Source organism: Pelodiscus sinensis, chromosome 17 (genome assembly GCF_052426305.1).
Source record: "Pelodiscus sinensis isolate ZL-2025 chromosome 17, ASM5242630v1, whole genome shotgun sequence".
NCBI classification, from domain to species: Eukaryota; Metazoa; Chordata; order Testudines; family Trionychidae; genus Pelodiscus; species Pelodiscus sinensis.
The window spans coordinates 13,545,413-13,560,428 of NC_143068.1; the positions used below are offsets into that span (position 1 = coordinate 13,545,413).

The following is a 15,016-nucleotide window of genomic DNA, read 5'->3' on the forward strand; positions in this document are numbered from 1 at the left end:
GCATGAAGCAAGCTGCAGCTTTAGTGAGGCACCTAATACTAACAACAGGACATTTGCAAATGTGTAACGGCATGGACCGCCAAACAGTGGCGGCACACCTGTGACAGCACAGTACAGTAAAAGCACATTACTAGAGTCTGTGTGGACACAAAATATGTATCTGCAGCCATCCATGGATATAAAGCAGATACCCACATCTTTGCAGCAATCTAGATATAAAATTTGGATCTGCATCTATCCATGATCTACAAACATGGTCCATTAATATAAAGTAGATATATAGATTTGCAGGGTTCTACACATTAATATGGTAAATTTGATACCACGTGGCAGGCATGCTTCACATTTTTCAAATTATTTTTTGAAGATGCTGCAAAGGCTTCTGTAAAATTATTTGTAATTGTAGTAGTATACTGCCTCATAGACAGTCAAATATTTCAAGGCCAGAAAGGACCTTTGTGATCTTCTAAACCAGTGGTTCCCAGACTTGGGCTCATGAACCCTTGCAGGTTCACAAAATGTTGTGGGGGGTTCTCAGAAACGAATCTCTACTGATGGAAGAAAGTGTTTGCATGCCAAACAGGAACCAAGGTCATTGTAACCACTGTAGCAGGCAGTAATGTCCCTTAGTCAATACTAAGCCATTCTCTGTGACATGCTCTTTTGTTCCTGTGGGATGAGAGTGAATCTTCTCATTTACTAATTTGTTTGTTAATTTTCTTGGTGTGTTATTTTTATTTGAACTGTTGTCCTGATCATGGACAACAGTGGCTGAAAACGGAGAGGGTAAAGACATAAGAAAATGAATGTTCCACATAAGCTAGTGTTTTGTCAAGTCCAAAGTGTGGAAAATCTAAATGTAATAATCATGATGGTCTTGGAAGGTCACTTGTGAAGAAAAGAAAATATGTTGCCAATTATATAAAATATGGGCGTATGTGCAATGGTGATCAAGAATGTCCAAAACCACAGTGCATAATTTGTGGAGCTGTTCTAGTAAACAGCAGCTTCAAACCTTCCCTACTTGAGAAAGAATGCACTCTGCACAACTCAACATGCTTGTTGATTTTTTCAAGTGAATATTTGCCAAGTGGAAAAGTGACATTACCAGTTTTATATACAAAGCAAGTACTGATAATGAAAATGCACTTGAAATGTCGTACTGAGTGAGCTACTGCATAGCAAAAGCATCAAAACTCCATACCATAGAAGAAAGCTTGATTGGTCCATGTATAAAAGATGTAGTTCATTGCATGTTCAGAGACAAGCCTGCAAAAAGGATTGACACAGTTCTAAGGATGTAAAGTAGACTAGTTGATTCCCCACCCCCCACTGCCTCTATCAGATAGAGGCAGCAAAGGGGGGGAAAAGGGGGTACTTCAAAAAGGCAGCGCTGCACAGCTGTGTGGTGCTGCCACTTTGAAACACTGGGATGGCGTTCAAAGGGGCTGCGCCACATGGAGCTCTGAGTCAGCAACTGATCCCAGGCTTCATGCAGCATTTCCACAGAACCTGAGATCAGCTGGGGAGTCCCCAGCTGACTCCGGGTTCTGAGGAAATGCTGCGCAGAACCTGTGGTCAGCTGATCCCGGGTTCCTCTGAAATCCTGCGTGGAGCCCAGGATCAGATGGGGAGTCCTCCGCTGACCCCAGGCTCTGTGTGGCATTTCAAATTGGCAGTGTAACATGGATCCCGGGGTCAGCAGGGGACTCCCCAACTGACTGTGGGTTCCGTGTGGCATTTCCCCAGAACCCGGGGTTAGCGGGGGACTCTAATCAACTATTCGACTAGTAAATTAACTGATATTTAAACATTCTTACATAGAGCCTCTATCCAATAATATGTTGTTGCAAAGAATTAATGACATGTCAAGTAACGTAGAGCCCACAATTGTACACAGAATGAAAAATAGTCCATTTTATCCAATACTACTGGATGAATCAACAAATATTGCTAATCAATTTCTCTAGTGTTTGTACGTTATGTGAATGGCTGAAAAAGACTTCTTGTTTTGCCAGTCATTTAAAAAATGCACAACTGGGGAAGACTGCTTCAATCTGACTAATGTATATTTCCAAGAAAAGAGAAATAAATAGGTCTCATTGCCTAGGCATTTGCACTGACAGGGCCACATCAATGATAAGGAAGTATTCCAGATTTGTAGCTCAAACAAAAAAGGTTGCATCAAATGTCTCTTGGATTCATTGCCGTGTCCATAGACAAGTCCTTGAGGTAAAACCCAGGAGCTGAAGGACGTGAGTTTCATAAAATCACAGCCATCAAATTCCAGAATATTTCCCAGACTTTGTGAGAAAATGGGGAGTGTACACACTTATCTGTTGACCCCTATTGAAGTTAGATGGCTCTCGTGGGGTAATATCCTTGTGTACTTGTTTGAGCTTAAAACAGAATTTTGTTTTTTTTCAGCCCCCATCTTTTCCACTAGCTTCATGTATGGAAAATTACGACTGGCTCCTACTTTACTTAGCACATATTTTTCTCATGGGACAATGACCTATATTGATCTTGTCAGGGCCTCAACATAAGAGTTTTCAATGTGCACATCCAAGTTGAATCCATGATAAGGAAGTTGTAGTTCTGGGAAAGATGTTTGGAAAACCATCTAACGGGGTGGTTGTGTACTTTTCATGACTTCCTGGAATAACAAACTATGTTGGACCAGTGCACTAAAATCAATATAATTGCACACCTAAATGGACTTTTCACAAGGTCAGAAAACACTCTCCAGCTATATCATAACCTCTTAGATAATACCACTCTCTGAACATCGATATTGAATACTAAGGAAAACAGTGAAATTGGTTGAGAACACCTGAAATTATAAACTGGAAAGGAGGGTTAGAAGTCTGTCATTGATCATCTTTTGGCTGAGCTTAAGAAACTAATATCCCCTATTGGCAGAAAATGTTCTACAGTTTTGTTACTGTTTTCAACATCGTATTTATATGAGAGAGTATTTTCCTCATATGCACATTTGAAAACCAAATACAGAAGCAGAGTCAATGCCGAACCAGACTTGAGACATCATCTTTCTCCAGTGGTTCCAGACTTTCAAGATGCAGCTCAAAGCAAGTGCATCCATCACGAGCAGATTTAAATTTCAGGACTCCTTATGAGAAATGGAAAGGGACACAGATATCTTTGCTGTTTTTAAACTAAAATAGGCCACTAGTGTTGTTTTTAAAATTATTTATTGCATGCACCAAGATGCCCATTTCAGCAGCATGTGTCTGCCCCAGCAAAGAACTTAGAATGTCCCTGGAACAGTGCAGCCAGGAAGTTGCTCTAGATGGAAACCTTATGGGCACTTTTCATCTATTTCCTTTGCTCTGCCAAAGCAACCCACACCACATCCTGAGCCCACCGCAAAACTTCTGCTCTTTCCTAGCCAAACAAGGAGAAACTTTGGGCCCACCTCCGGATTCTAGACACTTGCTTTTGCAACATGTCTGCACTCACTGAAGTGAGCACATACCTATTTTGAATGTACAAACACAGGCTTTGCCCACATAAAATGGGTGTGAGCCAGCATCCACGGGTGGAAAACAAGCTGCATACAGAAGATCAGCCACACAGATTCAGGAGTAGCAGGAAACAGCCTTCAATGGCTAATTAATTAAAAAAAAACCTTAGCATTTACCACAATCTGTGCTTGCTCCGTGATCTAAACTCCCAGCAGCTCTACTGTGAATATCATCGGGATGGTGGCTTTTCATCCTCTTCTACAATCCTACATGGGCTTTAAGCACCATCTGTTGGATTTTAAAACAGCTTCCTACTTCCAGATGATTCCAACCTCTAGATGTGTGAGGGATGAGAACAGATACTTATAAAACTCAGGAAAGATGCAGGGCTCAAACAACTGGTGACCTGTTTCTTCTGACATTCCAGTTCATGGGCTGTGCTCACCCTTTCACACAGAAGAGGAAGCCATGATGTTCAGTACCAGCAACAATAACAGTGTCTTTCTGCATCACATGGGGGCAGGCAGAAAGGGGGCCACTACAGCTGGCTAATGGAAATGACAATCTTTGTTGGGTAAGTTTCAGAGCGAGTGGGGAAAGAAAATTGGCCAAAGGGAAACTATAAAGGAAAGTGCTGAGCTTTTAATCAGCACGGGGAAAAACAGCTGACGGCAGGAGGCCAGAGATGCTTTTCCTGATGCCTGGGACCTGACCAGACTGGGTCTGCACTTCAGTCTCTTTAGCTCAGAGACAGCTGGGAGTAATTGTTATAAAAGAAAGAGCCCTGTGCCGACATCTAAGGGCCTGTGAATCCAAGCAGAGAACCCAAAGGGGAAGACCCAGAAAGAAGTTTAAACACCGATCCAAACCACTGCCTGGCTGTTGACAGTGTATCATTCAGCCATACACACAACTTGGGGGACATTTCCTGTAGGAGACAGCCACCAAAAGTCAGCAGATGTGTGTGCTTGGGTCGAGTCCCTTCCAAGCCGGTGGGAATGTCCCCACAGTTCCATTGTTCCTATGACAGTGGCTTGGACTGAAATGATTTCCGGCAGATTTCATCCAAAGCAGCAAACTTTGGTCCCAGAGTGTCCAAGAAATCCTCAGGCAGTTCATGGTCAGCTGTCAGCAGGGATCCAACAGAGCTGCTTCTCTCTAGCTTTCCCTCCTCCGTGTATATGTGAGGCTGGTAAGTGGTTATGTTCTCCTCCTGGTCACGGAGGCGATAGAGCCCCTGAGGAAGGGAGAGAGAACAAATGAGAAAGCAAAATCTGTATGGAGACTCCAATTATAACATCTGTTTATGACTCAGTGGGATTTGTAATAAGTAGCAGGTTAGCAAGACATCCCAGGATGATACTGTAAGCACTGCTAGTCATTCCCACCCAGCACACAACCTCCTTAATGCACAGGAGGCAGCCCAGCCCATCAGCTATGCCAAAGAGGGCGCTGGAATTGGGAGCTGTACTGCAGTAGAATAGCACAGAGAAGCTGTCAGAAGAAGCCATGAAAAAGTACAAGTTCCCAGCCAGCACAGAACAGAAAGAGTAACATACTGGACTTCACCCATGCACCTGCAATGGGAAGCACCACAGAGCCCAGCGCCTGTCTAGAAAGGAAAAGGTGTGGGTGTGACACACACGCAAGTGTCCCAGTAACTTGTGGGTGACACACCAAAGGTGTGTCTAAACTATATGGCTCCATCGATGGAGCCACATAGATTAGGCTGATTGGCAAAGGGAAATGAAGCCGCGATTTAAATAATCGCGGCTTCATTTAAATTTAAATGGCTGCCATGCTGAGCTGTCAAACAGCTGATCAGCTGTTTGTCGCCTCAGCGCGCTAGTCTGGACGCTCTCGCGCCGACCTGAAAGCCCTTTATCGACCTCCCTGTTATGCCTCGTTGGATGAGGTTTACCGGGGAGGTCGATAAAGGGCTTTCATGTCGGCAGGGGAGCGTCCAGACTGCCCTGATCTGCTGACAAACAGCTGATCGGCAGAGCGGGGCAGCCATTTAAATTTAAATGAAGCTGTGATTATTTAAATCGCGGCTTCATTTCCCTTTGCCGAACAAACAAATCTACATGGCTCCGTCAACAGAGCCATGTAGTTTAGACGTACCCCAAGTGCTGGAGACACGACCGCTTCAGCAAAGGCCCAGAGATTGCTGTAAGTGGCCTCTCCTCAGGCTCCCCCAGCTTCTGTACCTTGCTCTTATGAGGGGTTCGAAATTTGCTGCACATTAAATGCCCTTTCCACCCATCCTAGCCCCTTTTCCCATTCTACAGAACTCAAGAATGATACAGGGCTCAAACAGTTGGTGGCCTGGCTTCCACGGACATTCCAATTTGTGGGCTGCCCTAGCCCCTTCAGACCGAAGATGAAGCCACACCATTCAGAGCTGGCAACAATGATAGTCCGGCAGTGTCTCCTATGGGCAGCAGCCAAACTGGAAAGTTCCCATGGAAGCCCAGCAGGGAGCCACTGACAATACCAGGGAGTTCCAAACCTGCCATTCCTTACCTGATTCAACATTTCACCCACTGTTTCTACAAACACAGCAAGGGGTCTTCTTTGCAGGGTCTTCATGTGTCTGTAATACTGGGCCTTCTGAAAGAGACACACAGCATTGGACCCCAGTCAGACCGAAGCCCCTCCACCAAGATTTTACAAGTGTCATTCTGGTCTGAATAAATTCCTCAGCACTCACTCTGTTACAGCCATTTCTCCTCTACGTGTCTTGTCTATTTAGACTGCAAGCTCCCTGGGCAGGGACCTTCTGCTTTCCACGTTTGTACAGCACCTAGCACAATGGGGGCCCCGTGTTGCTTGGCCCCTAGGGATGACCATCGTGAACATGGTGAATCATAATAATTCACTGGATTCCTTTTAAAGACACCAAATGCAAGACCTGACCCTGCCAATATTTACTCCTTAGTCTCAGAGACCCTTGTGTATGAAATGAGGTTTACAGACTCAGGGTTATGCTATGAAAATTAAGGGATTATGCTTTGCATTTCTCTAACCTGTAACCCAGACCCAGATAGTTTGTGGAGCTTATTAGTGAGCATTCTACTTACCTGGGAATTATGGTCGTCCCTTACTGATATGGACTGGACCTCTCTACCAACATCCTTTACAAAATAAAAACAGGGAACTGTTGCATGATTCCAGGAAAGTTATTAGGGTTTAATCAAACCCACTCTGGTTAATCTGCCCTCCCTTTCCCACCCCATCCTATCCCAAACACACATAGTAAATATGACAGTTTGTAGAGTTTACTTACCCACAGAACTTGGTTATAGCCTTGACTGGATGTAAGGAAAGGAGATGATACCATTCCCTTTACATCCTGCAATGACAAACACAAGAGTTAATAATCTTGGAGGGTGAAGGGGTAGGGGAATTTTGTTCTGGATGGAGACTAATCCTGAGAAATGTCAGCCTCTGGAAATAAGTGACTAAACACAGTGTTTTGAATGGCAGCACAATCTCATTTCAGTTATAAGGTTTTTATTTCCAAATAGGGCTGTATTAAGTTATTCTTTTCGCTGTGGTTGATGTCATAGGCTGCATGTTAGACACTTCAGTAACATTAGCAGACCAGGTGCCAGGTCATACCAAAGCCCCAGGTCAATTGACCAAAGCAATTGTGAAATGTATAAAACTGTATCTGGTGTTTAAGCATCATGGAAATGGGATTTTTTTACTTAGCCATTTTTTTTACTTGTCTGTGTCCTGTTATAATGTAATAGCAAACATTTACACTGCAAACACCCCAGTAACTAAATAACCCATCAAATAAACCTTCTGGAATCCTAGGGTACGTCTAGACTACAGGCTTTTGTCGACAGAGGCTTTGCCGACAGATACTGTTGACAAAGCTTCTGTCGACAAAGAGCGTCTAGACTACATCCAGTTCTGTCGACAAAGTGGCTTGCTTTGTCGACATGAGAGTGTAGACGCAAAGAACAGTGTAGATGCAATAACGCCTTCTGTTGACAGAACTCTGTCAACAAAAGGTGTTATTCCTTGTAGAATGAGGTTTACTGCCGTCGACAAAACTGCCGAGTTCTGTTGTCGTTATGTCGACAGAACTCGGCGGTAGTGTAGACGCAGGTATAGTTTTGTCGACAAAAGTCCACTTTTGTTGACAAAACCCTGTAGTCTAGACATACCCCTAATGATGGACTTTACTAGAAAAGTGCTAATTTCAAAGCAAGTGGCCATCAAATGTGATGACTGGCGGTCAAGGACTCAAAATTCATTCCTCACTCACTGTCAAAAGAAAAGTCCACATGGGTAGAGACATTGTCTATTTTTTGTTAGATGAAGCTATAAAAGATGGATACAAGGAAAGATTCTTTATCACAGGGCTGTTTTGATTCTGAGAGAAGTGTACCACATGCAAAGCAGAGATCGCCAGAGATAATCTGGGAATCCTGAGAAGACTTTTGGGAAATTGGCAGTGTAGTTAGTTTACTATAGAATAGGCTTCCAGTGTTATGTTTGGTGTGAGATCTGGCATACCAATGGCTCTGGGGCAAGTAACTGATTGCTTGGGACTCGGAGCAACCTGATGGGGTCTGATTTTTTATTTGTGACCTTTCATTGCAAACTCTAGTCTGTCCAGATGATAAGATAGGCTGGAGAGTCTAAGGGAATGCTCTGTGACTCCATGGTAAGATGGATATAGTGACCCAGGAGCTCACCTTGGTTACCAGTTTGGTGAAATCTAAATATAGAACAAACCACCATCCTGGGTTGTCAGCCCAGTTTTCCAACATTCAGTCCTGAGATGGGGGTCTCAGTTACAAGCCGTTCCAGACAGCTGGGCATTAAAAAGGGACTCCTCCATTTACAAGATTATATAAACAAACAGGTGGTTACCTCAGACATTTGTTTTTCTTTTTTAACTTCTGGATACACAAAGATCTGGGTAGCATAATCCAAATCATCTGCTGTAACCTATGGAGGGCAGAGATGAAGACATGCATTCACTAAATGTACAGAACAAAGAACTATTAATCATTGTTGGATACCAACCAGTATTTTGCAACCCCGACCCTTCGTCATGTTGGCTGTGATTTCCCAGTTCTCACAAACAGGCTGGTATCACATGGCAAGCAGAGACAGAGAAGCCACTCAGCTCTTTCCTCAGCAAAGCACCATGCTCACCTTGTTAATACACTCCGACAGGATGAGGTGTCCAGGAAGAAGATTACCCAGAAATTGGCAGAGTTAGTCCCCATAACCTGAATAACCCAATACCATACAATAGGTCATTCTTCTGCCACAGTTAGCTGAGAAAAGGAGGAGTATTCTGCTCAACCCCAAATATGTGAAAAGACCAGATGGTTGATAATCTAGACAGACAGGTATCAAGCTGGCAAGATGCTCACAATAGGTAGGTGGATACGTTCGCTATTGCTCACCTGAGACAAAACGTTTCCACTCTCTTCATTGTACTTGATTAAAGTCTGGTTGCCTTCTTCAGAAGGGAGATAGGACTGTTTTTTCCTGGTTTGAGACCCGCATGAACACCGCAGCAGAAGACAGACAGACACTGAAAAGTGAAAAGAATGACCAGAACTGCCACTTCATAGCCTTTTAAAACAACCCCTTCGGCACCTCTCTGAGCTCCGTGAATGTAGAGATCCAGAATTCAGATCATTCCTTCCTCCCTGTGTCACCTTTTATTCTGTAACTTTCAAACATCAGGCTGGGTTAGACATGGGGTCCAGCTAGCTCAATTTCCTGTCACGGACAATAGCCAGCTCCAGAAACTGGTTTCAAAGGAAGGTGCAAGAAACCCCACAAGAGGCAACAGTGAGGTTAACCTGGCCCTATGGGAAATTTCTGTCTAGCCTACTCCATCAGTGATGAGCAACCAGGACTAATGAGCAGGCCAGGTGATTAGCCTTCCTTTATCTCAGTGGACCGCATGACCACTAGTGGGCAACCCATAGCCTGTAGCCCACTAGAGTTCCACCTGTCGCCCATGCAACCTGTCTCTGTCCCCTTCCCCCATGCCTCTCATGTACTGGGACACTAAAGCCCCACACTTAACAAGCCCGGAATAACGGCCCGCGTCTACACGTGGCAATGAAACGGGCGTTTGAAATAAAGCCCTATTTCGAACTTCCTGTTATTCTTTCTGCAATGAGGTTTAATGGGTAGTTCGAAATAGGGCTTTATTTCGAACGCCTGTTTCACTGCTGCGTGAAGACGTGGGCCGTTATTCCGGGCTTGTAAATTTCAAAAAATGGCACCCGGCCGGGAAGATGCAAATTAAGCACGGGGTATTTAAATCCCGGGCTTGATTTGCAATTCCAAATGCCTACTTTTGCAGCCCTATTCCGAAATAGGCTGCAAGTGTAGACATACCCAAATGAATTTGCACAGGAAAATAAGACAAACACTCTGTAACCTGTGGGTGAACACTTGTCACAAAGTGATCATGCTATATATAGAACCTATCAGTCCCCATCCTCATAGGAAACCTACACAGCACCATAAAAACACAAACATAACTTTTCTAGACTTTAAAGTTCATGGATTGAACAGAGACACTGGATTTATGGTTTATTAAAACAATCAAAACCTTCCTCCCCCCAGCTTCTTACCTCTTCCTTCCCTTCCCATCCCTACCTCAGTATTGGAGGGGTGTTAACAAGCCACTGCCCCTTGAATGATCCCTTGAAATCAGTGTTAACTTCTTAAGCTAAGCAATATATTCCACCTTGCATTTAGCTGTGACACTCAATAGGCTTCCCAGACCTCAAGCTCTGTGGTATAAGCACAACAGTTCAGCTCCCTCACTAACAGAAGTTGGTTGAAAAAGAGATATTACCCCTCCACCATGTCTCTCTAATATCTTGGGCTCTATTACAACAGGGCTACCACAACTCTGCATATCTATTCCCAAACAGTTTTATCCTTAAACATTTTAACTTCATCCAACAAAGATGAATTTTATCATTGTCTGTTCAGATGTCTATATTTTATCTAACATTCTATTTTCCTACAGATCTCTTGGCCTCTAAGATGTCTGTGGCAGTGAATTCCACAGGTTAACAATATGCTATAAAAGAGAGAATTCCCTTTTATCTATTTCAAGTGTCCTGCCTTTCAACTTCATTAGATGCTCCCTCTTTCTAATCTGAGAAAGAATCCACATTTCACATGCCGCCTTTATCTCTTCTCCTCTCTAAAATATGCCACCCTGAGCTTTTCACTCTCTTTAGTTGGAAGAATTTCTGGGACCGTTCATTTCTACTGCTCATCTCTGGACCCTTTCTATTTTCATTGTACTTCTGAGACAAACACACAATTCCACAAGAGAGCATCCTAGCTCAAGGTATGATGCCATATGAGCATGGACAGTGTGACTTTCTAACCCGCTCTTCAGACAGCCCAATCATCTGTTAGCTTTCTTGATCACGACTATACGCTGAGCACAGGTTTCAATTGAGCTGTCCACCAATAAAACTCAGACTTTTCTCTGAGTCACTACAGCTAATTTACAGGGGGGGCATCCATGTGTACCTGTTGCTTAAATGATTCCCTTCCAGTGCTCATTACTCTTCGTTTGTCAACACTGGATGACATCTGCCATTGAACGGCACATGATGGCATTTTGCCAAACAACCAAACAGACTGTTCCCTTGGTTGATGGAGATGAAGATTGCACTGGTCGTTGCATGAGCACAGTTGTGGTTCCCACTGCAAGACGAAGGTGGCTCCACAATGTACTAAGGCTATACATCATCTGCTTAAGACCACTGAATGGTGGTGACACAAAAGGGCAGTTATTTAGTTCCACCTCTGCTGCACTCAGACATACTAGGAGACTCAAATGGCCATTTTACTGCAACTTGTTAAAGGCAAGTACAATAGGACACATATTAATAGGCAGCAGCTCCCATGAGATCTTATAGTCAAGTGATGGGCGAGGGGTAAATTTTAGCAGGTATCTTACCAAGAAGTAACAAGAAAGCTGCCAACATCACAGCAATGGCGCCACCTCCAAGATTCAATGACGTGAAATTCGGTTCTTCACATACGTTTCCATCATGGCAACGGCAGAGCCTCACAAACAAATTCTGCTTTCTTGACAATCCCTGCCTGTCCAGAATTAGGAGAGGCACCTTGTACTTGCCATGTGGGAGGCTTCTCAACATTAAAAGTTCAACTGAGTCACCTAAAAGAAGAAAGGTAAGAATTCTTGAGCCTCATGGATAAAGCCACAAGCTGCCTGAAAGCACAGGGTCATGGGGGAAGTGGCTTTTTCACATTGTGAGCCTTTCTGAAGTCTACACACAGAGTGGGAAAATTGATTGGAAGCACAAAGGGACAGAATGTCAGCGCGATGGGGTTCACAATTTGGGGTTTCATTTGCACATGCTGCTACCCAGATAACTTGGGCCAGTGGTGTAGTGCCTGCCTATAGCCAGCCCTTGATACGGGCGATGAGGACTGCCGCTTAGGGCGATGTGCTGATGGGGAAGCATATGAAGTCTCACCTGACCTGCTCTGGGGCCAGCTACCTAAGCAGGGAGGAAACACAGCAGCTCAGCCAGGGTCTGGAAGGGCAGAGACACTCACTCACTTGTCTCGAGTAACTCCTCTGGTCTGGTGGGAGCAGCAGCAGGAAAGGGTGCGGGGGAGGTTCCCCATTCTCCTTGAGACAGAGGGCGTTCTGCAGAAGCCATGTGGGGAATGGCTGGAGCAGGCTATGCTGGAAGAGGATTGTGGTGGAGATTGAAGGACTGTGTGTGTGTGCAACTTCCCTCTCTGTTCTGGCTGACGGGTTTAGAGCAGCCCTGCTATGTGGGTATGTGTTAGTGTAGTGCAGGTCTATGTCCACCTCTCCCTTTTCTTCTTCTCCCCACCCTAAACGCCCCCACTTGTCCAGGAAAGGGCTTTCCCCTGGCTCTGCTGGCAGGACTGGTGCACTGTGCACACATTTAGCTCTGCGAAAATCACAGCACCAGGCTAACCCCTGTTTCTATCCCATCCCTCCCCTGCAGAGAAGTGACACATGGGGGGAGGGAGACATGCACTGCACTGGGTTACATTAACCCATCCCTAGTTTTCTGCCAACCTCTGCCTGCCCAGCTCTCTCCCCCTTCCTCTCCTGCTTGCTGGAGGCAGCCTGGGGCCAAGACAGGAGAGGTAAACAACTGCATGTGCACCAAATAGCTTGCAATACTGAGGAGGAGGGGTGATCTGCTGCTGCTGCTGCTGCTGCTGCTGCTGCTGCTCTGCAGGGAGAGGCTAGGTACGGAAGGAAGGAACAGCTGCTTTCCCAAAGGGAACTGAGGACAAGGGGAAGAGCTGAGCTACCAGCTGGGAGGGAGGGTATATGACACTTGAGTTGTTGGAGGGGAACCTTTATATTGTGCTCCCCCATCAGCAGTTCAAGGCCTTGTTCTCCCTGTTCCTCTGGCTCAGAAGCTGCACTCACTTGGTCTGAGGGGGAATACTGCTGAGCCCCAATATGAGGTAAGTCGGGGGGGGACATGAGAAAAATGAGTGTTACTGAGATCAGCTCCCCGGGTGCTCCCCCAACAGAGTGGGAAATGGGGGTCACAGCAGGTGGTATCTGCCTGGCTTGCTGAATCATATTTACAGAAGAACAGACAGACAAGGTGGGTGAGGAAAAATCTTTTTTGGCTTTGGACCAACTTTGGTTGATAGAAGAGATCGGCCCTTTTTCACTCCACAGACCTGGAAAAGATCTCTGTGGAGTTCCAAAAGGTTTTTCTCTTTCACCAACAATATTTGGTCCAATAAAAGATATTACCTCACTCCCCTTGTGAGTCATCTCTTTGTAACTCAGAGCAGTAACTGATCCCAAATTACAGCAGTTCCAACTACTAACATTGCAATCAATCTGTCCATGACTACAGCAAAAAACCACTAAGTGTTATTACAGGTCAAGAGATACCAAATAAATATCCTAAAACCAGACAGACATGGTCTGTTGATTTAACTATTCATTTACTCATCCTTTTGTAACAAGCCCAGTTCAGAAGTTTATATCACTGAATTTTGACTCTAACAAGCTCTCGAGCAGCATTTTTTTTGCTTTCCTTCGCAGTAAATAATTGAATTATTACTGATGGAAATATTTCGGGATGAGTGTGTGTGCGCGCACACTGTGCCATCAATAGCTAATTTCTAAGTTAGTTGCAAAAAAAAAAAAAAAAAAAAAAAAGATTTCAGGTGCTTAAGTATCCTCTGGCATCAGTTAGAATTGCCTCCTCATCGCCCCCACAATCTGAAATGGCAACCTTGGTGAGTCAAAAGTGGCCAGAGGACTACTCAGGCAAGATGCGGCTCCCATGTGACAGCATGGAGCTCACCTTGAGCTGCAAGCCAAGCACCAGGCACAAAAGGGGAAGTGCAACTGCAGCAAGGGAGCTGCTAGGGCTCCTGCAGAGCAGTTCCAACTGTGGAGGAATTGCCCCGCTGAAGGCAGTGACCCATTCAGATATTTTTACCCACCGTTTCATTTCACAATCTGATGCCATTCAAAACCAGCAGCCTTCCTTCTGAGCCTCATATTTTACGGTAAATATTTAATCTAAAATAATCCATTCCCCACATAGCTCTTAAAGGAAGTGATTGGCCAAGAAGAATTGATCATGACAATTCCCTTTGCAAGGGGCAGAGACAAGGGGAGCAAAGGACTTAGCAGCTTCTTTCATGAGCCCCCAGGACATGCCTTGTCCCTTAATCTCCTGAGACTCCAATTCCACCCCCCAGCTATGGAGAATACTCTGGCTCACAATCTCACCCCATCACAAGCAATGTCACAGTTTGCAGCAGCAAAGGCTCACAGTGCTGCCTTCTGAATCTTAGCATTTTGATGAACATTTGGTATCTGTTGTTATTCATTAGTTTTGGTTTAGTTTGACACTTAGCTATGATGTTTTATGACTTATAGTTTAACAAACTGAATCAATTGTTATATCAATTTTTTTCAGTCAATTATAAAAACTTAAAGATTACAGCTTTATTTCTGAAATTTTCACTACTGCATACTTAAACTCAAGGGGTGCCAAAACACAAGTTCCCCCAGGGAGCCATTTTCCCTCAGGCCAGCCCTGTTATAGCTGATACATGTTTCCAATAAAATAAGAGATCTATCACTTTACAATATGGATAGTGCCTTCAGTTCCACAGTAATTGTGCCAATGATCAGAAAAGAAAACAGTTTCTTGCCCCATGTCAGATTACTTTAGAGGCCTCAAAGCAGAATGATACAAAATCCTACTGAGTCTGTAATCATGGACAATTGTATTAAAAGACATCTAAGTAGAGTCTGATTCACGTTTACTCCAGTATAACGCTACTCCATTGTCATGAGCGTGGATTGATTTTGAATCTATTCCAAAGTGAGAATGCAGAACTTAAGCCATTGAAGTGATAATTATATAACAGACGGTAAACATGACTGTGCTTGTGTCAAACAGTGATGGGATGCCAAAGTGAGCAGGAGTTTCACAGGGTGTGTGGGA

At 44.4% G+C, this 15,016-nt stretch overlaps 1 protein-coding gene across 1 annotated transcript in view; it reads right to left on the bottom strand.

The window, feature by feature from the left end:
* Positions 1–1,909: 1,909 nt before the first annotated feature.
* Positions 1,910–15,016, bottom strand: part of CDH26 (cadherin 26) — a 47,807-nt gene continuing 34,700 nt past the window's right edge. Inside the window, exons 12-18 of the mRNA XM_025186156.3 lie at positions 11,470–11,691; positions 8,924–9,054; positions 8,379–8,456; positions 6,775–6,840; positions 6,569–6,622; positions 6,012–6,098; positions 1,910–4,722 (exon numbers count right to left, since the gene is read on the bottom strand). Of these exons, the coding sequence (XP_025041941.3) occupies positions 4,507–4,722; positions 6,012–6,098; positions 6,569–6,622; positions 6,775–6,840; positions 8,379–8,456; positions 8,924–9,054; positions 11,470–11,691 (854 nt within the window). The 3' untranslated portion in view covers positions 1,910–4,506. The remainder of the gene's footprint in view (positions 4,723–6,011; positions 6,099–6,568; positions 6,623–6,774; positions 6,841–8,378; positions 8,457–8,923; positions 9,055–11,469; positions 11,692–15,016) is intronic.